Source organism: Anopheles arabiensis, chromosome 2, assembly GCF_016920715.1.
Source record: "Anopheles arabiensis isolate DONGOLA chromosome 2, AaraD3, whole genome shotgun sequence".
NCBI lineage: Eukaryota > Metazoa > Arthropoda > Insecta > Diptera > Culicidae > Anopheles > Anopheles arabiensis.
Window position 1 is genome coordinate 64,377,625 of NC_053517.1, and position 25,881 is coordinate 64,403,505.

General features: G+C 38.1%; 1 protein-coding gene across 3 annotated transcripts in view; it reads right to left on the bottom strand.

Moving 5' to 3' along the window:
• The window catches only part of LOC120893915 (neuropeptide SIFamide receptor-like), a 59,582-nt gene that overhangs the window by 13,006 nt on the left and 20,695 nt on the right, over positions 1 to 25,881 (bottom strand). For all 3 annotated transcript variants that reach the window (XM_040296143.1, XM_040296144.1, XM_040296142.1), the window contains 3 exons: positions 19,142 to 20,397; positions 12,649 to 12,843; positions 666 to 813 (listed from right to left, as the gene is read on the bottom strand). In XM_040296143.1, coding sequence (XP_040152077.1) covers positions 666 to 813; positions 12,649 to 12,843; positions 19,142 to 20,152 — 1,354 coding nt within the window. In that variant the 5' untranslated portion in view covers positions 20,153 to 20,397. The remainder of the gene's footprint in view (positions 1 to 665; positions 814 to 12,648; positions 12,844 to 19,141; positions 20,398 to 25,881) is intronic.

Genomic DNA, 25,881 nt, shown 5'->3' on the forward strand with positions numbered 1-25,881 from the left:
CAGCAGATGGTGTATTAGATTAAAGGCATCATCATGTTAGATGAGGGAACGCGTAGGAGCAATGCGAGGTTTCGTTAAAATTGGAATGTTAATTTTGCTTCCTTTTGTAGCTGCTTCATGCACATTTCAGCAGTTGTTTCGTGTGGTTCAAGAACCGCACGATGTTTAAATGGTTGACGTAACTGCAAAATATTTCATTTCGAGCCAGTTGCAAGGGCTGAGTTTTTTTCATATTGTATCAAGCGTTTTTGTTTGACCCTCCAAAGAAACCTCGGTTGAGTTTGTGTAACGTCGAGTGCTATTTTGGTGGCACCCTTTAATACCAAGAGCAGGTTATTTCGTAACTGTTTCTACACTTCTGTGAAATCGAGCTATCGTTGGTAGAAAAATTGATTTTTTACACAAAAAAACGTACACATGTGTCTTTTTTGTGTGAAACCAACAATACGTTGACTTATTAATTCTACTCCTAAACTGTCAAAAAGCAAGAGGAACACAAAAAATCGACGTGTAAACGAGATGATAATTAATCATAAATATTTTGATATGTCAATTGATATACACCGCAGGAAATCTGATGATGCGATATGATGAACTGTGATGGACAACAATGTTGACGAGTAACGGACGAGTTAGGATGAGTTTTAGTGGGCCTGACAACTTACCCGACAGGAAGCCAATGAGCCAAATGAGGGCAATTGAGCGCCAGGCACGTTCGGGTCTAGGCTTGTAGCGAAGGGGAAAACATATCGCATACCATCGATCGATCGAAATAAACGTTAGCGTTAGTACCGAAACTGTCACCGAAACGGTCTGTAAAAAAAGGTAGAGAAAACGGGAAAAGTGACGAAGGTTAGATACGGACGGTTCATGTGATTTGTAGGGTCAACTTTGAGGAAACCCTCAATAGTGGCAAATTACGACCGAGTGAGGAGAGTTTGTGTTTCGATTAGAGGTTTAGTGGTTTCCTGAAGAACATTGAAGTGCTATTTAGTGCTATTTTAAGTAGAATAAATGATTGTACTCAAGCAATCTTTATGCTCAAGACTGGAATCAACCTTAACCAAACGAATTATTCAATACCAATACATGATTTACTAAAGCGTTTTAAGATGTATGGTTACCAAGTGCGTTGGACATAAACAGAAAAAAACGCTGTAAAATAAATTCAACAGAATATTAAGAAAGCTCACTGTGCCAATCGTTTTTTAGTAAAGTTATTCAAATCCAATAATAATGTATTCTGAACATTGAATATTTTCCACACTATGAAATATATGGAGCAGGAGCAGGACAGCAGGATTCATGCCATAACTAAAGAGATAATACTGTCTTAACGATTATAAGCGTGAAATTCCCCAGAAAAAGGCAAACCAGTTGTACTATTGGTTGTTGAACCCGGCAACGGTGTGGTCCGTAATTCGAGTGGATCAATTTCTAGTCTGGATTTTTATTGCTAATTTATACAAATTGACCAATAAATATTCAAACAAGATGTCACCAATTGGAATTCTTGAACATCGCATCTAGCCAATCTGCCTTTAAAGGCTGTTCGATCATTGGAGTATAATTTTCAATTGAGAGAACCGTTAACTTTGAATGAGAAGTCTACAAAAAGGCTTCCATGTGCTGTTATTTATGCTTAATAGAACAGATGATGAACAGATGAAGAGTTTTTCAAGAAATTCAAGTAATAGAAGCATGTAAAGTTCAGGATCAGCTCGAGGAAATGTGCGCTGTAGTAGTAAATGTGCAGAGCAGCTATCAAACAATCACTTAAACATGTTTCAACTATTACATTGTCTATTAGGAAGGTTAAGGTACACTTAATCACCGTCGCTGTTCTTAGAGTCACGTTTAGTTTGCGTGCGAAAATAGCTCAACTATCTTTGCCAGGTAAACACTTGAACGCATTATCATTTTACTGTGCTTCTGTGTGCAACGTCTCTCGGATTAGACTTGTCGTTCATCATTGATCCGCTCTCTCAAAATCACTTTTGGGATGGAGTGTTGTTTGGAGGCTGCTCACTTGATTTAATCTTGCTCGTTAATGGAAATTATTGCTTCAATGCAAAGGTAAACACGGCGAGTTTCGAAAGTAAACAAAGTCTTAAATTGAGTTCGTTTGACAGGTGCGTTGAGGTGCCAAAGGGGCCGCTAAGAGGACGATGAAATTGATTTCTTCTGTTTTCCCCGGCATGTATGAGCATACATGGCGTTTAAAGGTGAGGCAGGGATGAAGATGATTTTGTTGATGGTTTATGATGATTTGAATAAAATAAATCTGCCAATCGATTGTAAAGCTAGAGCGCACGTATTGCATATCTAAACGGTAATTCGAAATGAAATTCTAAATTATTGTTCTATCCGACAGGAAATCCTTTCATCTTTACTGTCTACCTAGATTTTCTCCAAGGTACCATGAGTGCTAGAGTAGTACGACGTGCTTTGTAGAATAATCGCCGTAGAGCGGATATTTTTCATGGTCAAGCTAACCGAACAGTGTAGAAGTTCATCCAGCAACGGCCAGGATGTAATTACAAATGTACATAAATTACAGCTAATGGTATGTGGCAAATGTCAGCGTAGAAGATTTATACAAGTTACTTCAGCACGAGCAGATACAGAAGATGCCATTAAGACTCGTTTGGCTGTTCTGTTAGCGACCAACGGTGCCGTAGGTGTCAGAATAAGCTTCTTAATTTTTGCACCGCTACACGGTAAGGTAGCTTTCTGAAAGTACGTTAAATCACAATGCATCATTGGTTAAAGATAAATTTTATGTAATTACCACCGCCAAAGATAAATGCAGTAAGCTAATTGACTAAAATATGCGACAAGAATGTTGTTATTTGAGACATACATAAAATTTTTACATCGTAAACCTCGCCCTAAAAAAATATTCCGAAAAGAATCACTGAGAACAGGGCATGAATCAATGATACTAAAATGAAAATTTTCAATAGAGCAAATAAAGCTCACGAACGCTATCTGTTTCAATTACCACTTCTGGTCGTAAAAGTTTGACGAATATTCTGCGGTGCTTCGGCCGCTACTGGCACAGGTGTGTGGTTAATGAAAAAAGTCCTTGCAAGCAGCAACTGCGAATGAGACGAAACTGAAAAGAATATTGCTTTGGTATGATTGAAATGCCCGTGAAACTTTTCAATTGATTTCTGAGAGCAGTTTCAAGAGAATTGGCAAATGACGTCAAGATTTAATGTAACTGTGCTTTGACGCATACATAAATCAAGAGCTTCAAATCTTCACTGTACTGACTGTGAATCGTGCACTGCAAATCGTTGTTTAAACAAAAAAAGATCAAGACTGTGCAGTAATCATAACGAGCATTCAAAGATAATTAATTAAATTAAATTGTACCTAGTATATGTATATAATATTCCACTTATATCGCATGTGTGTTTTCAAGAACTTTGCTATGGTTGAGTGTCACACGTGCATACGGTGGACAAAGACGGTGCTATTAGGAGGAAGGGAGTATGTACAAATCTTCTTTTGAGATGCCCATACCCCATACGGTGGCTTTGTGTGCAAGTGTACATGTCTATCTTGTTCGTCAGAGTTATAAATGGAGTGGTTTGTGCTGTGAGATGAGTGCTAAAAATTATGAGAGACCATTAATAAAAGCCGACCCAGAGAGTTGTTGGATGTAATGAAGCGAGGTGCACACTTTCGCTAGGTGCATTAGAGTATGGCCACAACAGCTCCGCAGATAAACCGCTTTAAGTATTTGAGATAGTTCAAACATAGATCATCCGTTTCCTCCCATATGTTTCGTGTATCTTGCAAGCATCGCTTCACCCGAGTCGGGCGGCAGCTCACTAACAGCAGCAACATTTAGAAAATGTTTTCAATTTTCATGGTTTACCATTGAGAGCAGCTAGTAGATGTACACATATTCTTAAGCGCAAGCGTGAAGCTTTTGTACAGAAGATAGTATCCCCAAGCAAAGATAGAAAGATGCAGCAGCAATCCAACGATAACAGTTTTTGTGGGCAAAAGTTAAACCAAACAGGAGAACAGCTGAGTTCCCGAAGGCGCAAGAACTTGGAAAACATATTTCAACGCTGATGCTCAGGAATACACACTATCGGTGGTGAGGAGAGTCAGCAAAGGACAAAGTGATTGTCGTAATTTGTTTATCGCTACACGAACTCAACACTTCCTGCATCGTTAAACTTGGAGGGAACTGACGACGCAAAGGCAAATGCCAAGAGAGCAAGTTACAACTTAGAAGCCGCCAATGCTTGGTCTCCGTATAGCGGACCAGGTTTTTTCGTTTTCTCTTCATATATAGCGAGACGTACCACTGCTGACCGAACGACAGCGACTAGCTAATAAGTGGCAAATGAAGTTTGCTGCTCTTTCCGTCACGTTGTGAGGAAAGTGGTTTCTAAGTCAGTAGGTGGAAAAATAGCCATCAATTTCGTTTCCCTTAAAAGCGGCAGGATGCTGAAGTTATCTTTATTTTTTGTGTTGCTGAATGGTTAGTTAGCTTATTGCATGGTGTTTTAGGGATGCTATCCGAAGGTTCACGAATTAACCTCGCACAAGGTCGAGTGGCACAAACAAACGAATATTTTTTGCTTTGTCCACGCTTTTGCGTGGGTTGCATTATTTATCCAAGGCGTTTTTTGTAACATAACGTTTAGTTGTTACACCATTGCACGAACACAGTAGGAGCAGTAGGTAATCATTGTAGAAAGAATGGTCCAATAAATGAATACAGCACAGACGACCAGTTGTACTTCGAGAGTTGTACAAATTCAGTTCAGCACAAAAAGGATTTTCAACCTCACTGGCTGATGTTGTTACAACAAAGTGATTAAATGTAAAACAAAAATATAATGGTTACGTTACTGTCTTCTCGTATCAATCATGTACTCTTTCAATCAAAAAGTAAATCAATTGATGTACTTTGAAAGGTGTTTTTATGAAACGATTTCTTGAGTGTGGCATTACAAAGTTTCCGCGATCGATAAGCCATTTATTTGGATAGAAAATTTGTTCAACAGCTTAATTTATTTCAATTTACGAAACGGCAAACCCCCCCCCCTTTCAAGCGGATATTGAATGCTTTGCTCAGCGGGATGCATCCTCAAACTGACGAGCGAATGACCACCTAGCGACATTGAAGTTAATTTTACGACTTGATTCGACTGTTTCAACTGCCCGGCGAGGGGACTCGCAATCAGTTTGAAGCAGACGCCGAAAAGTTGATTTTGTGTGACCATCAATACTGGGAAAAAGGGAAAATGCTGCAGTGAGTTTGAGTGTATTTGGTGCGCTGTATGTTAAGATTGTTTAACATTGTACAACAGGATAGTTAAAAGCCTCTTTGCTCGAATCTTGAAAAATAAAATAATAAAAAGCAATGAACATAATGGCTATTTATGACTTTGCGTTTGGAGAGTGTGGAGATTAATTTGTTAATATATTTCAAGCTCTTCGTCAGTAGCATGACGCAGCTGCCTTGCGTAAAACATCGCTATTAGTCACAGAAATGCGTTCGTGATGAAGATGCCATGCGTTTATTGAGGAGGAAGTATTAGACCCAACCTCATCAAAACGTTCTTTTTACAAGATGGCTTGGAATGGGAAATGAAATTGTTTATCAAACCAGAACATGGTACATTGTTTATATAAAAAAAAAGTTAGTTTAGTTGGATAACAAAATTTATTTTAAAAATCAGCTAACCAAGCTAACCTAACATGTTGAGCTGTTAATTGTGGGGAAATATGGTACTCGGAATAGAGCGCGTTAACTAGAAGTGCAGTTGAAACTTATAGTTTAAATTGGTAAATATTTTAATGTGAGTTGGACGGGCAATACGTACTGTTTTGAAATTTGTGTCTATTCAAAAACTTATTCACCAAAATGTACGATATTTTCAAATTAATTTACAACCACACAACAAAACCGCTAACACACAGAAGGTAAAATCATTAAAAAGTTATAAATTGAGTGAAAAATAGATTTTACATCCAAGGAAACTGCACTCACACTTCGGTTTACAGTTGCATGTTTCAACAGTAAGCACGAACGCGCATACATTCGGGTGCGCAATGAGCCGTTGAATAGATTTCTTCGACCGTGACCTGAAGCGTGAAAGTGGTTAAATGTTCCTTCATACACAAGTGGACGCACGGCTCTAGCAGGAAGGTGTATTGCCCGCATGGTGGCGCTCAAGGGAAAGTTGATTTTTTGTTTCCGCGCGAGTTTTGGCTGGGATATATAACTCCCACCCCGTACGTCAAGCCGGGCGCCGTGAGCGTGGATGATGTTGCCGTCTGCGAGACATAGGGGCGTGATTTTTCTCCGTTTTTGATTTGAGTTTTCGTGGGTTTTGTACGGTCCGATGTTTACTGATTGCTTTTCTTCGCACCATTTTTCACAAATCTTTCATCAACTTGCCGTGCGAAAAAAACCCTTTGCTTACACAGCACACCTTCGCTGAAAGAGATGGGAAAAGGTAAACAAACAGCGCCATGCAGCAAGAAGCCCTTTCCGGGTGAGCTGAGGTGAAAATATTGGCTCAGGATTTTTCGCACATTACATTACATTCCACCCCGTTAGCGGCGAGCTTTTCGCGTCGGGGTGTTCATTCCAATAAATATCACTTTACCGTTACAAGAATGTATGCTCGAGGCCGCTTGGGGACGGGAAAAGTCGTTAACCTACCAAACCTACCAAAGTCGGGATGAATGAAACACTTCAATCCTCTGCTGTGCGTATGGTTTGTAAAGTAGCGTACAGCGATATATAGCAGCGATTTGTGCACCAGTGTCAGAACTAGCTCTTATGAGAGTTTGTCGTAGAATATGTAACAGTGCTTAGGATAGGGTTTTGTAGTGTGGGGGCTACCGGCAGTGCGCGAAGCGTTTGTGACGACCGGTGGCTCTATTCAAATAGAAAAGGCCGTGAAATGCGGTTCGCGATGTGCCACATTGGCGTCGTTGGCGCAGTGACTAGGTAATATTTCATTTGCCTTATCATAATATTTATGAGCTTAGGGAGTTGAGCCAATTGCCAACTGCAGCTAGGCGATTGAGAATTTCAAACGGGACAGGATAGGTTGGCATGAAAAGCACCACTCCGATTGAAAGCAAGGCATCGGTGGTTTAGCGATACACGGTGGAAGATCGTCAGAAATCCAATCAACGTTTGTATTTCGATACAGAAATGTGAAGAAAATTGCAAAGTACATGCATTAACTGGTTTTGTACGGTGTGGTTTGAATAAAAATCTGGTAGATATACAAACACGATTTAAACGCATTGCTTGTGAAGTAATGCAATGTTGTTTTATTATGTTTTATCAGGAACATCTAGAAAACATCAGGTGAACCTTGAACTTTGTGAAGTTGAAAAATAAATAGCAATTTGTGTATTTATTTTATGTTTAATTCAATGGCATTCCTGGCTGGTATCGCGGTCGGCGCGTTTATTAACATAGAATAAAGACGGATTACAATTTGATTGCCTGAACCTTGTAGAGATGTCATGGTATATTTATTTAGCGATCAAAAATAATCCTTCACATCAACGCAACGCAATGGACGGTCAATGATTATTGGAATTCGCACTTACTATATGGTCATGATCACAGTTCCGAACGCAAAAATAACATTATTCCTTTATCGCTGCTACTAGTTGGTGTAAGTGATGGTAATAGTACTGTCACAGCAGGTGTTGTTGAATTTTGAGAATAACAAGGGTAGCACCGGAATAAAAATAAGAATAAATTAAAGCATATCAATCGCACTTTTTTCCATTGAACATGTCGATTTCAACAGTGGTTGATGCGTACCTACTGCACATTCAAAGAGTCGTGCGGTCAGAACGTAAACAAAAATTTGAATGAATTCTTTTATTGGACGATGTCTACAAACAATATGATGAAAAAAAATTGACACATCACTACATATTGCACTGCACAATATAACTATGGTGCATGAGGAGTATTTGAATACGCATAATTGACAATCTGTTTTTAACACGAGTATGATTGCTTTTTTTAGCGTTATGTTTTGTTTATTGCAGTAAGAGCTATGAGCAAACTTACAAATACAGTGTTTTGATTGATTTTAAGTAACGATCTTACACGGAGCGATCTCGGTGGAACATAAATAAGCTATTGATATCAGGATAATTAATCTTCAAAGTAAATAATATGATTATTTATTACTTTTACGAGTAGAAAAGATGCAAAAAAAGAAATAATTTTTAATTAGTTAGTCTCGATTTCAATATATCAATTCTCTACATTTTAAATGATTTGTTGCTGAACATGGAATAGAAAATGTATTGATTTCAATAGGTGATAAAGAATCATTCTTATATTTTTAAAATAACATATTGCACAGTAAAAAAAGCTCAAATATCTGTTGCATTAAAATATGTACGCAGAACGTAATAATGGCTATATTTTCAGAAAAAAGAAGATTTTTCTAAGGCATACTTAAAACGACTATGAGGTCCTTTCCGTTTTAAGTTGGTAGGTTGAAATTTCAGCCTGTCAGCTGTTTGCATTGTATAGCAGTTTTCGAGCAGCTATCTAAGTGGGTATAACATACAGGTGGGCTTTTCCTAAAGGTGTATGAATTTAGAAGGCTGATTTTTTTCGCTTCTGCTTCTGAATGAAGATTTTGAGAGTGTTTTGAGTATTCGTCGAGCCTCCAGAAAGCTTGTTCGAACAAATTCTTTCACCCATCCTATTAAAAAGAGATAATCAAATTTGGTTATAAAAAGACCACCTGGACTACATAAACTTTGATTCTGGATTCCATCACCATATCTCTTTAATGCACCTTGGGATAAATGTAAATACCACTTTGTTTTGCCATTTTTCGAGCAGGTAGCTTTGAGGCTAGAATAATCTAGACTGAAAATTGCAGGGTTATTTTTATGTGCGGTTTTGTATGGAGTGTTTACATGATTTCAGCCTCTAACTGTCAAACTCCATACAAAAAACTGACTAGAATCGTGAAGGGCCCCTATATTTGTTCTATCACAGGCCTATCGTGTAAAGGTAACTCATGGCAGACAGTGAGTTCAGTATAGGTTTTCACAATAATTGTAGAGGGATGATATGGTTTACATAAAACTCCTTTTGATAATGTTGGCTACCATTCAGTGAACCCTTAATGTAAAAGTGAAATGCAAAAAAGAAAGGAAAACTGTACTCTGCATTCCATGATTGCTAGTGCTATAATAGAAATTTAAATGTATGCATGATATGTTGTCACTTTCTTTCACGCCTACTCGTTAAACAGCCGACCGTCGATAATTTTCGTCAGCATTCGCAAAACGATATGGTTTGTAGTGGAAAAACCTCTTTCAAAACAAACATGGACCGGGAGCGGTTTTTGTCCTTTGACTTCGCCTACCGAGGATGAATCTGGGGTCGATCTGGATGATCTGCGATCATTAATCATTTAGTCGGGTATCTAGTGAGAAAGTGTCAGTTAGTGGCACGCCACATTGCTACGGAGCATCACTACGCATCGGCTGCCTGGGGTCGGCTGGAAGGGCGGATTTGTACGACATTATGTCAACGATTTTACGAGAAAATCTCTGCCCGACATTCTTTCACAGCCCACAACCGCATGACACGTTTGGTGGTTTGCGTTGCTCTGCTTTGCCTTCGCCGTGCTATTGCAGTGCAGTGGGGTAAATATCTACGGAAAGCTGCCACGCTTGCAAAATATCATAGAGCGTTTAATAAATATTTATTACGTTCTCAGCTATGACACAGTATGCACGAGACCAAATATGGTATTAGTGGCGTAGTGGCGGGACATAAAGTCGGATGAGGCGCGCGCAAAGCATAGACAAGCAGAGAAAATAGATTTGGGTAAGAAAGGGCGAAGTTTACAGGGATAACGCGAGTCTGGCCAGAAGGTCTAACGATTAATGTGTTGGCTGCTGGGTACATAGATTTAAAGTTTATTTTGGAAACTCGAGTGCAGTATGCTTTTTTCTGTTTCTCAACATTCTATCGTGCTAGGACACTGTGAAAGGCGCCTTCGGTCCCATTAATGTTACAATAATTTATTAATAATATTAATATTTTTACGACACACGCTTCTCTACCGTTCCTTTGCAGCGGCCAGCTATCTTGGTTGCCCCGTTCTACCGCGCTGGTCTGCTACATACATGCTCATCTGCTGCAAGCGTATAGCAACCTAAAGCACACGCACCACCACAACGCGTGATAATGGTTGACATCATTAAAGAAGCATATTTTACGGGCGCTTAATTTAATTTACTTCCCATCCGGACGTCGGGTTCAGTTGGTTTGATGGCACTGCAAAGCAGATGGTTGGTTAGGTTGGTTGGTTGGTTGGTTGGTAGGTTAGCTGATCGGTTGGATGGAGCTGAATTGTGGCGACCGCGCATGGGACGTCATGAAGCTGCCCGTGTATCCAGGCCCGAGCACGGACATGCTATAAATGGGAAGTTCCGGAATGCGACAGCGTTGGGTTGCGTGATGAGCGGAGAAAAGCAAACAGGCGAGAGCGATCTTGCGAGGAGATAGATTGCAATAGTTGAGTGACGTTGGCTGCACAGCTGGAAAGCGGCATGCTTTTGCAACAGCCATTTGAGCGCGACCAATTGGCAAATAGTGTCGTGCGGGTGACGAAAGCCAAGCTTGTTAGATTAATTAACGGGATAGCTTTTCAATCGTCAGAAGCTTAATCGACGGAACGAATGTGGAATGTAGAGGTTGACATTTCTACCATCAATGGATTTGATGATAATAGTCGGTATGTTCAAATGCATTGACCGAAAATGATCCATAATATTGTTATTAATAGCACATCAAGGGCAATACGATCCAACATGGGACAATAAGAAACTAAACCAATGTGACGGACGTGTAAAATTGCTCATGCACGTTATTTAAAATTGATTCGACCTTGTAAAGGGTCAAGTTCAAGTCAATTCACTATGTGCAAGTTGTCTGCAAACTGTAGATGTTTTCCGAATAGCGTTGCATAGTTGAAGACACAATGTGGACTAAATAAAACGTTCTGGAAACATTGACAACCACAAGCAAAGTGATCGATATACATTAGAAGTGACATTACGTGAGCGTGAAAGCTCGTTAAGTGAATTTGTTCGTAAAACGTGCTATGGGTTAGAAAAAAAACTCAAGTTCATTTGAAACGATTTGTATTGCTGAAGCGGTAAGAAATACTGCTATGAGGTGTAAGCTTCCAAATGATGCTCTTGATGCACCTCATAGATGTCGTACTGTTGAAGGTATGCATTGAAATAGAACCAAGGTATTTGGATTTAGAGTTATTCAGCAATGAAAAAAAAGAGGAGAGCATAGGGTACATTTTCGAGTCGATGCTGTGCTGAACGTATTTGGATCACTTGTGCTATCTATTGGTTTGGAGGTATAAAAGATTGCTTTATCCGTGTTATTGAAAATCAAATGGGATTGTAGTAAACACGAGGTTTTCTGTGTTTTTGAGTACAATTAAAATGGATGCATTTTCTCGGACATATAAAGAATGTTTTCGGTGTGATTTTAATGTTTGTTTTTGTTCGATAGCGTGACAAAAGGAAACAAAAAAACTGGTGTAGAAAGATAATAGTTTTTGCATTGATCTAACACATGGAGTTATACCATTGACATGTATTATACCATTAACACTACCGATATTTTTCGAACTGCTAGTCTTTTGCAATAGTATTAAAATACACCTTTTGAAATGGTTTTTAACATTCGATCAAGAAGGGAATTATTTTGCATTTTATAATTGATGTGTCAAATCAGTACAATTTGCTTAAATAACTGTCAATAAAATTAAAAAAACCGCGTATCTCCAAATCGTATAAGCGTATAAGAGGTACCGCTAGTATCTCGGGGACTACCTTTAATTTAAAAATTATTACATTTACACTTTTATAAAGATGGTACTGTACTGTTTTTTTAGTCTATTGAATAGCTTTCATACTAGATAATACGGAAATAAATAGAAACATGCCGTTCTTTATGATTAAAAATAATATCATGAGTGACAATTCCATGAAACAAGTTACGTATAGAAGAAAGCACTTGCTATGAAACACTAGGCGGCTCCATTGGTCCTACGTGTAATGAGTAAGCTATTCCAATATTCTAGATTATATGAAAATATTGAAATATGTTTTTAGTCATCTATGGATGGAAAAAATCCATATTTTTATTGCTTATTATTTGACATGGTGCCTGTGCAATATGTGTAATTTTGAGTTAACATATGTTGTTCACATATCTTTGAATTCTTTCCGCTATCTATTCGCAAAGAAACTAAATAATGTACCTAAAAATATTAAAACAAGTATAAAATCTAGAAAAAGTGTCAAAAAACGTATAACGTATCGTAAACGTCGTATAAGATATAGGAAGTTTATTATTTTGTGCAACACATAATGTTCATAAGCCGCTTGAAAAATATTTTATTCATAAGTTGAAATGTTTATCCCCAACCCATTTGCTATAGGTCGAAGAATGAATTAGTCACACTTGAAGAATAATGTACTCTCCTGCCTGGTGTGCGCTACCGATTGAGCGGAGGTCGGCTTTGTTTATTTTGCTTTTGGATTTTTGTGTCAACAAGATAAACTCACCTGAAAGTAGATTACCACCTTGCACATGGCTTTTCCCATGAACCACGTTTCTGTCACATCCCAAACAACGGTCGGTGGCAAACAGAACAGTATAACGAAAAAGTCGGCCACTGCAAGGTTGACGATAAAGATGTTTGTCACGGTGCGCATCGTATGGTTGGTGTAAACCGCTATGCAAACCAGTGCATTTCCAACCTGCGAAGAAATGGAATCGAAAGGAAAATCAAACACGTTGTCGAGAGTCGCAAAATTGGATAGCTGCACAAGCTGCGCACAATGTCAGTTGCATTGAAGCGTGATGTTTGAATGTATTCCAGAGCGTTTGGCAGAAAGGCAGCACTACTTTTGATAGAATGTGGAAACATGTTCTGAACGTTGCAGCAATTTAGCTGTCTGGAACAGTTCCAGCCATACGACATACATAATGCACTGTGCTGCAGAAGAACATGGATTTGTTTGGCATTAGGAGTTCAGGTTTGTGTAGCCTATTGGCTGGAAAAATCATCAATATTCGATGCGATAATCACATTTTAATGTTTTGTTAGTTTTTAGTTGTTTCGTAAGCACAACCTACAGCAGAGGCGATAGTTCACTGGTATTGTTATTGCTTCTATAAGCTGGAAAAAATGTGTGCGAATACATGGCCAAATTCAATCAATTCCCTCGACATTGTCCAGTATCAGATGCAGTGGTAAAACAAGAAACAAGACATCCATACGCAGCAAGTAGACATGGGCCTTGGTGAATTGAACGACACAAAAGCGTACGTATTTAGCATATGTCTTATTATAGTCCTGCCGGAAGCCCTTGCTTGGTTGTGCGTCTGTAGCCATGATTAACGACACATCGTGACACAACAAACAGAACAGCGAGGACAAGAGCCCGCCCGAAAAATCCGACAGACGCTATCTGTTTACGACGTGACGGTGCTGACGAATTGGATTTGAACGAGGCCTTAATGTGAGAGACCATGATCGTTTCGATGCTATCATCCATGGCAACACAGCGCTGCTGTGGATCTGGTTTGTTTGCTGCCCCTGAAACCGCAATAGTTGATGGAAAAATGTAGCATTTGTTGTTAGCATGCATGTATAAAGCGATGTGAAAACAAATATGGTCCGAGCGAAAGCGGATTTCCTCGCAGCTCAATTAGGTGAAGAAATACACATTGGTGGGGACGGACGGAGCGATTTGGCAAAGGCGGGGGGGGGGGGGGCGGTGATAATGGTATAAATAAAGCGATGCCTGATGAAAGCTGTTAATGAGCAATCGAATGGTCTAAATTTAGGTCGTAAACTTTTGAAGGCCATACGAGTCGAGCGCAATACAAATGGAATGCAATAGCATTTAGTGCAAACAAAATTGTCCCAGTGTGAACTCTGCACTTTGGCTTGAAGATGGCACCGTAGCGTCTTGAAGTCATGGATAGTACTTTCTTAACGATACAAACATTTCATCCTGGTATCTTGTGAGACCGATCCGTCCCGTCCCTTCTGTCAGCTCCGTGTTATGCAAATGAAGTTAAACGGCTACATGCAACATGCTAATTCCGGGCGTAATTTATGCCTACCAAAGCCGACCGCCAGTGATGATTGCGATGCCGTTTTCGTCAGCTGTTTGTTCAAACAGCTTTCACATTCTACATTAATGAGAGGCAAGGACTGATGCTCGACATACTAAGGTACGGGAGTCGGTTAAAATGAACTAAGCCCAGAGAGTGCGAACGAAACTCGGGAAGTAGGTCGCTAAAGATGTGTCGTACCATTCGCACTAAACCATCGGCATTCGAAAGGCAAGCTGTCACAATGCAATTATCATTTAAGCTTGTTATAATGTTTACTCGTGTTGTGTTAAGCCCTATCAAGAGAGAGTTTAGTACGTGTTTCATCCTTTGATCAGTACGTTTGCCTTAATTGGTGAGACATAGACCGGTAGCGAGTACTGTGCGTAGAATACATTGAATACATAGCTATGTCAAATGTTTAGTTTATTTAGCAGCTGAATAAGTTGCTGTAAGATGAGATTACAAATTTGTTAAGTCTATTTTTATTATTTGTATCATACTTATCCAATTCTGTACGAAATCGTCCCAACACGAAACATGATAGTATCCAACCAAAAACTTATATTTAAATTTACCTCTGAATGTTATGCTCATGAAACAATTGCAAATAGCTTCTTTTTTAATTTTATCTTGCTCTCTAATAATAGTTAAACAAATTTTATGAAAAAAAACACTTTTCCTTTTTTTCTATTTTTACATCGCTTGGAAAGAAACATAGGTCCAACTGGGTCGGAGCGAACGAATCTAACAGTGACCCCGACGATACGTAGCACGCGTCTCAAATGAAAGGGAAGATTACGCGGATTGTTTGGATTACAGGAAATCCATTTAAGTCGAGACTGGCGGTGTTTATGCTTGGTCCACCAAACATCCCCACTCAAGTAATGCTGCCGACCGTTACGCACATTCTCCCGTGACACTGGACAGTCGTTGTTTTGTCTACATCGGGCGACCGACTACCTCGGGCTTGTTTATTGGAGTCGAATCAGCTTCCATTGGGGCAGAGGAGGCAGGGGTATGATCGTTTTGGCTCGAAAGATGAAAGGCATATCAATATGTCGCACACACTCACTCTATCTCTCTCTCACACACACACACACATAAATGCGCAGTAAATGGAGAAATGTCCAGGCTAACGTCAAATTGGAGCTCTGTAAACACATGGTGCTTGAGTGATGGTCGCTTCTGCTGACCGATGAGCTGATCTGTGTGTTATGTTGTTCGCTAGTCGCCAATACGTCGCGCAAACTATGCTAGAAGGACAACTTACAGTGTGAAAAATATAGTATTAAAGGAAGGATGAAACCCCAGTGTTAGGTGTTTAGCATGGCTGAAATTCACACTGTTCCACTGGGATACAATATGAACTATGTACGTAAGTCAATAAAGTATGTGTAATATTTTTGTATCGAGAAAAGTGTAACTTCTCAGCCAAAACTTAGGCCGAAATTGTTTAATAAATAAGTGTTTAAGGAATTAGTCACTGTTCGTCTTTTTATTCGGCACAACAACCGTAAACGCACGAAGCTGGCTTTATCCACCTGGCTTAGCTGATTGTTACTATATGTGGTCATCGGTTTATTGATAGCTGGTTAGTCAGACCAGCATGAGAGTAGCTTGGTGCATATGAGATTTTAACCCACAACGAACACAATCTGTTACTTCGTACGTCTTGGAAATCCACGTCAATCATCACGGAATTAAAAGGAAAAAATAATCAGATTTTTAATTGAAATCTACATAAGAGATATTTAACCATTATATATACAACTTTAAGTAAATATACAATTAAGCAACTAGACACCAAATTCAGATAATGCTTCAAAATCAACAAACCCATAAATCGTAAACGTTTACAAACACAGTAATGAAATGTAATTTCTTAGGTGCCTCTTGCATTGTTTAACGATTATTTTACACATTCCTTGTACCTTCTTGCTTCTAGAGGTTGAGAATCTAAGAAAAGATGGATTTTTGGGGTGTATCTTCTACAAACTTGACAAATAATTTCCAAGAATATATTATCATAATGTTCTTAAATTTTCCATATTTGTGGAAAGTATGCTTCGATACTTTTCATTTTTCCAAATTGATAATGAAACTGTACAATGTACATCACATGTAGTATACATTTTTGAGCCTCAAGCCAACTGTTTTCAAGTCGATCGATCACCCGAAATGTGTAATGCGTCGACTTTCGGTTCAATTCACACAAATTCATACCCGTTAGTGGTTGGTTTCTCGAGTAAACTATTTCAAAGCGTAGCCAATGAACCATGTTTCAATTATGCGAAGAATTTCATTATATTCAAAGCCTTGCATACTGCCACAGCCTTTAACGCACTGGATACGGACAACACGGTTACGGATCAATCAATAGGAAGAGAAAGTTTCTATCCATTCTGCTTCAAGCAGCAAATCTCGCCGTTGTGGAAAAGCCTCAACACAGCAATCGGTGATGCAGGGTCCAACTTCATGACGGGATAAAAAAGCAATAAATCAACCATACCGGCTCAACGTATCGTTAAACTATGTGTTAACGATTGAGACAAGTTACACCCATGTGTGCTAAGTGTAAAAATTTAAATTGAAAATTTATTTGTTATTCCATCCAATCTGTGCGTGCAAAAACTACGCATAACACCACGGTACAGTGAAAACAGTGTTTCGCGTACGGACGAACGCCTCAAAGATACTCGTGTGATGTTTATTTCACACGGCTTGAAACCGTTCTAAAGCAAGCGACGCAAAAACACTTCTGCAATATTTGAAAGCAGAAATCGTAGCTGTTTCAGCCATGAAAATGTGTCCTGGCTATTCGGTGTTGATTTTAAGGCACTTCCGTAAAAATTATGACCTAGCCAGATGTCATGAAATGTCCCATATATATCTTAGGGCGATTTTTCGGTTTCTCCTTATGCTGAAGCTGCTGGTGTACTTTTGGCTGATAGAGCTAGGCAACTGAAGATAAATTGCTATCTCTTAGATCTTAAGAGCAACGATAAAGGCATGCAGCGGTCCAAAAAACGAGTGATTTTGATTGCGAAAAAGACAGTAGCTGTGAAGCCTTTTCACAGCAAATGGAGATGACATTTTATGGAACAGAAGGTAAAAAACACCGAATAAAGGAGAAACCGTTACACAAAACAACGACACACAAGACCATCTATCAATACAGTAGATAGAAATGTGCGAAACGAAATTGCCTGCATGCTGGGGGTTGATGCGAAAGTGCCTTAGGTAAGGTAGGGCAAGCGTCAGAATCAGAAAATCGGAAGCTCTTAACTATCTGCAAGCAGCATTAGAAAAAAGGGCTTCATTGCTGTTGGGAGCTTGCTAATGAAGCGTTTGTGTAAAGCAACAGACAGCTAAATGTGCCTTAGGATCAAGATGGAAACATATTTGTTTGAACTTTTCTGTAGAACTGTGAAATGAAACTTTTACCCTCGCAACGAAGTGGTTTGGGTTCGGTTTCGGTGAGCAGTGTATAATATATAACGCAATTCATAGTTTCAGAAGCGGCTGCTTTGCTATCTTCACGGCAGAAAGAGTTTATCGGCAAGTTTTAATGAAGAAATAACGCAATGAGCCATCATTTGGTGTAGATTAAGGAAAAAAGATAGTCGAAATCGAATCATATTGTATGTATATTGTACATTGTGCAATACAAACAAGCAAGCACAGGTTCCACTAAACCAAATTAACTGTACACCACATTCACATGAACAGGAAGTGGAATGAAATGGCTCTGATGTGGAAAGGGCGATAATAGAAATACATTGAAATATTCGATGAAGTACCAAACCCACCGTTTGGTGCCCTCCTTCATTCTCCTTCGCTCCGAGCTTGCAAGGAGCTTGGTGGCTTGGAACGAAGCAAAGTTGTTGTAGGTTTTTAAGCGAAAACTTTCCAGAAAACGTTGTGAAGAAGTGGTTATCTTCATCAAACGGAAAATACGGAGTTTGTAGAAAACTTTTTCCCTCGGCTCGCCGGAACAAAAACTGTACCAATGCACAATAAGTAGAAAAGGGCAATGCTGTTGATTGGCGGTAGAAACGAGAAAATCCTTATGTGCAAACGGCCCGGTACACCGTTAGAACTGGCGTAGAAAGTATCTGTTGAACGACAACAAGAGCAATTTCAAGAACATTTACCTTGCGAGAAGGCTCATTTCGGCAAAAATCGCTAGGAAAAAGGTTGAATGTCTATAATTCAATTGTGTCCGTTTTTGTGTACCTCAGCACACTTGAGATGTATAGAAAGGGATTATGGTTTTTGTTAGATTGCTCGAAAGGAAATGGATGTTGTTTCGTACTGAAACGTTCAACGATCTCAGATCGACAGCGTGGACTAGCAGATAGTGAGTTTATGTAAGAGCTCACTGCTCTAGGAAGGTAGCTTAAGTGTTTTTTTTCCGAGGCAACGGGATATCTTCGCTTTTTGGAACTACTTGGCGTCACAACGTACGTGGTCTTAGGTATACTTGTACATACTAATTAGACTTATTTGGTCATTTAGTTTCTTAGTTATTTATGTAGAATATGTTACCTGTATTAAAGTTGTTGATGAATAGCTTGACCTGAGACTATCAGGTTTTTGGCAATTATTTTCAAACTCAATAATTTAAGAGAGAGAGAGAGAGAGAGAGAGAGTCAAAATGTTTTTTATTCAGTGTTATTTGAACCATATGTGTATTCGTTCAAGCTATCGTTATAATTTTTGTAAGTTTTTTATCCAGCGTTTTTTTGTTTGTTTTGAAATCTATTACTAAGGACTGCCGAGCAATTAGCTATGGCCTAGATAATCAAAACAAATTTGTCACTCTATCTTCTGCTTTGTGCGAATTTGTCTCATGCATAATGCTCCCGCAGCTTGGGGCTGATAGTGTCAATAAGCTTGGTAAATTGTACAGATAGTGAACATGCTTACCAATCCCATAAGAAAGACGACAGTGTGCGAGGCAATCAGAATCCATTCGCCCGTCGAAGGATAGATGTAATCCATCAACAGCTGTCGGTACTCGCTGTATGTGAGATTGCAAAAGTCCGGATCGCCAACGCAAGTAACGTTGTGATCGATGAAACAGTTCTCGTTGTACTCCATCTGATCCGAATCGTCGTCGCACAGCACATCGTTATGGTCGTTTAGATCCACCGCTGGATAGCTGTGGGTGGTATGATTATCCTCGAGCGGTGACTGGAGTGTGGCTAATTCCAGGTCCTTCAGTATCCAGAACGCGGAACCGTTCGCCGTATAGCTGTGGTTGGAAGCGAACGGAACTAGCAGGTCCTCCGCGGGGTTGACATTGCTTGCGTTGGTCATTAATGTTGGTGGCCGCTCCCGGTTCGTGGTACAATTTCCGTCCATCGATCCAGGATCTTGGCAAATAGGGCTGGCTCCATTGTCTGCCCACGCTTGAGCCGGTGCTAATGTATGCCTTAGCGACGTACTTTGTGTTTTGCTCAAATCACGCCGGAACAGGAAATGTTTTTCCACCGTTTCCAACGGGATGTGCGAATCGGAGGGTAATGTATGGGGGGTTTGCCCTAGCCGGTACAAACTTGTTACGCTTGACGGTGAATCGACCCTCGTACGGAGAGTCTCAGCAACCTTTACGCTGCTTCTTCCGTGTCCCTCGTGGTACACAAAATGTGCGGATGAGCCGCTGCTTTGAGCGGCATGGTCAAGCGAACTTGTCAACAGTGTCACCGGGCTGTCAGCGGAACCAGCGAACGGTGACCATGGGTTTGGTTCCGGTGGCCGCCACTCGTTGCTGTTCTTCGCGGCCCAGTCCCCATTGCGTACCGCTCCGATGGATATGTAGCATACGTGAATCAGCAGCAGCTTTGTCCAGAATGTCCACGAAGCGGCGCAATACATGGTCGAGCGAAAGTGCCAACTTTTATGCCAAGGACTACGACGATAGGAATCCACTGCCATGTAGGAGCTGATCACAGACTTTTTGCGATATGTCGGGATGACTAGAGTTATTTTCAAACAATGAAATATAGTATATCACGACCTAGTGTGGCTAACTCTACTGCTCAAACACCATGTGCGATGTAATGTAAAATTCGATTTGGTTACATTCGCATGGAAAGCTTGCGATGATAATATGCCAGGGTGATGTAGGGGAATGTCCAGAATGTCAATCGGCTTCAAGGAATGTACGCACAATCAAATGCCTGGATAGAAAAAAAACAACGATAACAACAAACGATTATTATTATTGGTAACTAAGAACATAGACTGAACATTTAATTATGAATTGTAATATTAAATAGCTATATAGCATATCTATCAAAAGTAATAGTTAAAAAACCAACCGCTAGTAGTTCACCACACAAAAAAAAGTTCCTTCACTACACCACATATTGTTGAAAACAACCAAAACTAAAATGGAATAATATTTGGCGCAACATAAATATCATCAAATTGACATCAGATCAAAAAGGAAGCAAATTGTATCTCCTTGTGAACCAAAAGGTCTGCACTCAGGAGCGTAGATACAAATATACCTTGGCAACTCATCCAAATTGTGAGAAATGTGGATGTAGTGAGGACCTACAACATAAAATGAAAGAATGTAAAGATGGGATACAAAAATGGTAAATATTCTGCAAATTAATCACATAACTAAATATTAAAATACCATTCGGTAATATGCTTTGTTAAGCAGAACTTTCAAAAATGAAAATCGGCCGCAGTTCTATGAAATGGAAATATAATAATTATTAAATGCAGTAAAGTAAAGTTGAAGTTTTTCTTCAAGATATTTTTTTATTTATTTAATTTAACATTATAATAACTTTGACCGTATTTTCGACTCATTGCGTTTTGACTAATTTCATAAAGACATAAAGGAAATGGTTTCTTTTGTGTACTGTTTTGATTCAAATCTTTGTTATACTTATATTAATACGAGTTAAGTGCATAATAGAACACATGCCGATTTATTATGACTGAATTTGTAATAGGGTCTATTTTTAAATAAAACATGCAATACATACAATGGTGAAGCCAACAATACGGGAAATGGAAATGAAATAGCTATATATTTAATGAAGGGTCTGGTATTGACAGTAGTTAATGTGATACCCGCTTCTATCGGATATCGAAAATATGACGCAAATGTTATGTAAGCATAGGGATGAAGCAGTAGTACAATGAAATGAATTACATTTCTTTCTGTCACGAACCTCTTTAAAATTGAACCTCTATAGGAACCTGAACAGCTTATTTTAATTTTACAACCCTTTAATATTATGAAATCTTTATCCGAACTTCAATTAAGAGTGTAATTGAACTCTTCAGACCTACGTTAAATGAGTTTATTAGATTATAACTACATGTTGTGCTACGTACTACGTCTACTCAACATTCAACCCTACAATAGGCTTAAAACCCATGTAAGTTCAAACAATTGCTGGAAAAATCAACACATAACAATAGTAAGGAAGTTCCCAATTTGATTAAACAACGTGTCCACAATCACATAGGGCAAATGTACCAAATGTAGTAGTGCAATTTGTAGTGGTACAGATGTGTTTTAATGGCAACACAAACCAGTTGGAATATATCAATGGAACTTAGTTTTGAAGCTGTTTTCGTATGAATATCACGGACTAATTCCATAATATTGATTTCTTGCGTAATTTGATCGTAAAAAATGTATAAATTTGATTCATGAAAATATTCACTTAAGTACTGCACCTGTCGTCAACCTACACCCGGAAGAGTGTGCTTGATTCTAACTTAGCTAGATATGTGAATTTTGGCCTTTGTTTTGTAAATTACTCACAGAAACTAATTTCTGTTGCTTCTTCCTCTTTGGCAAAACAAACGTTGTCGGTCAAGGCCTGCCCTGTACCCACTAGTGAAGTGAGATTGGCTTTCAGTGACTTATTGTTACCATAGCAGGATAGTAAGTCCTACGTATGGGGACACGGTGTATTCGGGATGTGAACCCATGACGGGTATGATGTTAAGTCGTACGAGTTGACGACTGAATCAACAGAACGGCCCATTTCTGTTGCTTATTTTAGTGAGAACAGTACGACCTTTCATAAATATCCTGAAAAAAAAATCTAAAATGTTCTGTTTTTACTAATTTCATGACTATAACCATCATAGGAACAAGCCTGTTTTGTGCACCTATAGTGGCACTATTTTAAAATACACTTAAAAATACATAAATATGGTCAAAAGGTAATGAATTTGAGTAAATCAAACATATTTCATTACAGTTATGTTAAAACACTAATAATTGCGTTGTTATGTGGTCATTTAGAACGTTAGCAAAAATATGAGTTCCGTTATGAAATCCTATAGATTTTGGGAAATTTTTAACACATTTCATAAAATAATAGATTTTTGGTCACTATGTAACGGAATGGCACCATTTAACTTTTAAATCCTTTGCAAAAGACTAGAGAACATTTCGCACTAACATAAATAATTTAATTACTTTTAAATTATCATATGGAACGCATTTTAGCGCAATACCACCACTACTGGTACTACCACCACTATTTACCACATTTAACCTAGTAAAATTACAAAAGCATTTTTCCATCTCAACTCAAGGATAAAATAACTTGCTTAACGTTGAAAACGTACCCTGACTCATGAGGGTTGTTTAAGGATAATATTAAAGTGGCATAGTATATTTACGAGTAATCCGACATGAAGGTTCGGATTGAAAGCTTTGATTCGATTTGTGACACGTTATCCTGTTTGTGAAAATTGAATTTTGTACCTTAGGTATCGTTTGCTGTTTGTACCAATCTTGAATCTAGTCAAATTATATGTAATCTAATTTCATTATCATGGAATTATCTGTTACGGGTGCCCGCAAAGTTTCATTCTATAGTGTTGCCCAGAACTTTGTAATTGGTAGAGCAAAATAGAAAAGAAATTCTCTACTACCTGTTACAAGTGGTTACAATTTCTATGAACTTCTCATCTTTAAGTTTACCAGATTTTTTTTTTTATTAAACATTTCTCCAGACCTCTGCAGTAATATATTAATGTTGTTTTTGTTAGAAAAATAGTTTTTGTAAATTATTGAACAGTCTATTCAATTCATTTAAGTTCAATTCTTTGTGGTTTGTTTGGTATTTTACCGTTGCTTAACTTTTTTATATACTATGTTAATGTCGTTTTTGTACTAGTTTCTCATAAATTTGGAACTAAAATAGTTGTGCGCATTATATTATGTTTCATAAACAAGTTATTTAACTATAAAAGTGATGATGTGATTAAAGTGTATTCTTTCTATTGTTAATCTTTGCTAACAAATGTTTATGTAATCTGTGCTTCGCAATGAACTATACTTAAGTGTCCGGTTTAAATCTTAGAAATATAGCTCTGAAGTGATATATCTTTTAAACAAGTCAAGCGGCAAAACATGCTTGGAAGATCAAATTCCCAATGAATGAAATCAGACAAGTGAGATAAGAGTGAATATAAATTATTCGATTTTAGCCACAAGACCTTGCTAATCTATGTTATTTCCACATTAATCCCCGTACAAATTTATTACAACCATTGCGTCTACATTATAGTCTACAACCATTGCGCTTTGCAAAGGCTCCTTAACTACACTCTGGTAGAATAATCAAGAGCACATTGCTAATTGGATGAAGAAAGGGCGAAGTTTTGCAAGAATCCATCGTTTGATGTGGTTTTGCAGGACTTTGGTAATATACTATTAATAATCCATGATAAGCTCAAAAATCTAATTGGTTAATGTAATTGTCGGAAAATTATTGTGTTATATCAGTCGATTGCCTTTAAAATTTAAAATCCTACCCATACAAAAAGCCAAACTGCGTGTAGGGTAAATGTACCTATAGTGGTGGTAGTACCAAAAGTGGTGGTATTGCACTAAAATGCGGTTCATACGGCAAATTAAAAGCAATTAAGTTATTTACGTTAGTGTGAAATGTTCTTTAGCCTTTTACAAAGGGTTTAAAAGTTAAATGGGGCCATTCCGTTACTTTGTGACCGAAAAATCCATTATTTTGTGAAATGTGTCAACATTTTTCCAAAATCCTTAGGATTTCATAACGAAACTCACATTTCTGTTAACGTTCTAAATGTCCATATAACCACGCAATTACTAGTTTTTCAACATAACTGTTATGAAATGTTATTGTTTTACTAAAATTATTTGCTTTTTGACCATATTTATGCATTTTTAAGTGTTTTTTACCATAGTGCCATTATAGGTACACAAAACAGGCATGTTCCTATAGTGGTTATAGTTATAAAATCAATAAAAAAGGTCGTTTTCTGTTTATTCGAGGATATTTTCGACATGTCGTACTGTTTTCACTAAAACAAGCAACAGAAATGAGATTTATGTAGGTAATTTACCAAAAACAGGCCAAAATTCGCTTATATGGCTGAATGAAAAATTGACTTCAAATCAAGCACACTCTTCCGGGTGTAGGTTGACGACAGGTGTGATGCAGTACTTTCGTCAATAGTTTCATCGATTAACATTATACATTTTTTTACGATCAAATTACGGAAGAAACCAATATTATGGCAGTAATCCTTGCTATTCATACGAAAACAGCTTCTAAACTAAGTTTCATTGATATTATACACCGTTTTTGATGCATCTTTTTTTACCACCACTATAGGAACACAATAAGACGACTATAGGAACCATACCACCATTATAGGTACAACGAAGCAGTCACAAAAATTTGTATTTTTTCGAAAATTTGATGTATTTCATGGTAAAAATGGTTGTGATTGCGAAGCTAAAACATATTACAATTGCTATGTGTTAAAATATTCAGAAAATGTCCTTTCTGACACTTTAAATCCATTAAAACACATCGGTACCACTACAAATTGCACCACTATTGGTACATTTACCCTACATTAAATTCAGAAATTGAACTTTTATATGATGTTTATTGTGCATTGTTGAGCAACTCAAAGATGATATTTCTGTTTCTAATAGGTAAAAGTCCCAAACAGCAATTTACATAGCATTTTACAGTTTAGGTTGGGAGCATTCTTGGCAGACAGCAATCATCTGCATGTATTTCACAAACGCGTTTTTTTTTGGTGTGTTGTGAGACCTAGGCTGTAAACTTACCCTAGAGGAATTGTGCGAAAGTTAATTAAACGAATTCAATGGAATACTGTTTAACATTTATCAATACCTTGGTTCGTAAAAGAGCACTGGGTTATTTGATATTCTAGAAGCCCATGAATCAATTATTTAGCACCTCGATTAATGGACGACTCAAACGAACTCTACAATTTTTGGTAATTTATTTTCTTTCATAAAGCAACTATACTCAAAAACCCCCTTTTCTGTAAACAATGTGCAAATAATTGTCTGTTTGATTATTGAATCTTCTAAACACATCAGATTCCATGTTTCATGTTATGTTATGAGCTTTAAACGCCCTATATGAATGTTTCTAAATCATATAATCATGTAGGATTTGAAGTATAATGTTTCTTTTCTGTAAAGTCCATCGTATACTCTGACACAATAATGTACTCAATTTGTTAACAGACAGTTTGACAAATGTGGACTGTATTTTTTGTAGCACTTCTATTTGTTTTGATTGTCATTTGGATGTACCAGCCACTGAAGGCAACGCAACTTGGAACTTGCTAAAAAGTAAACGTTTGGC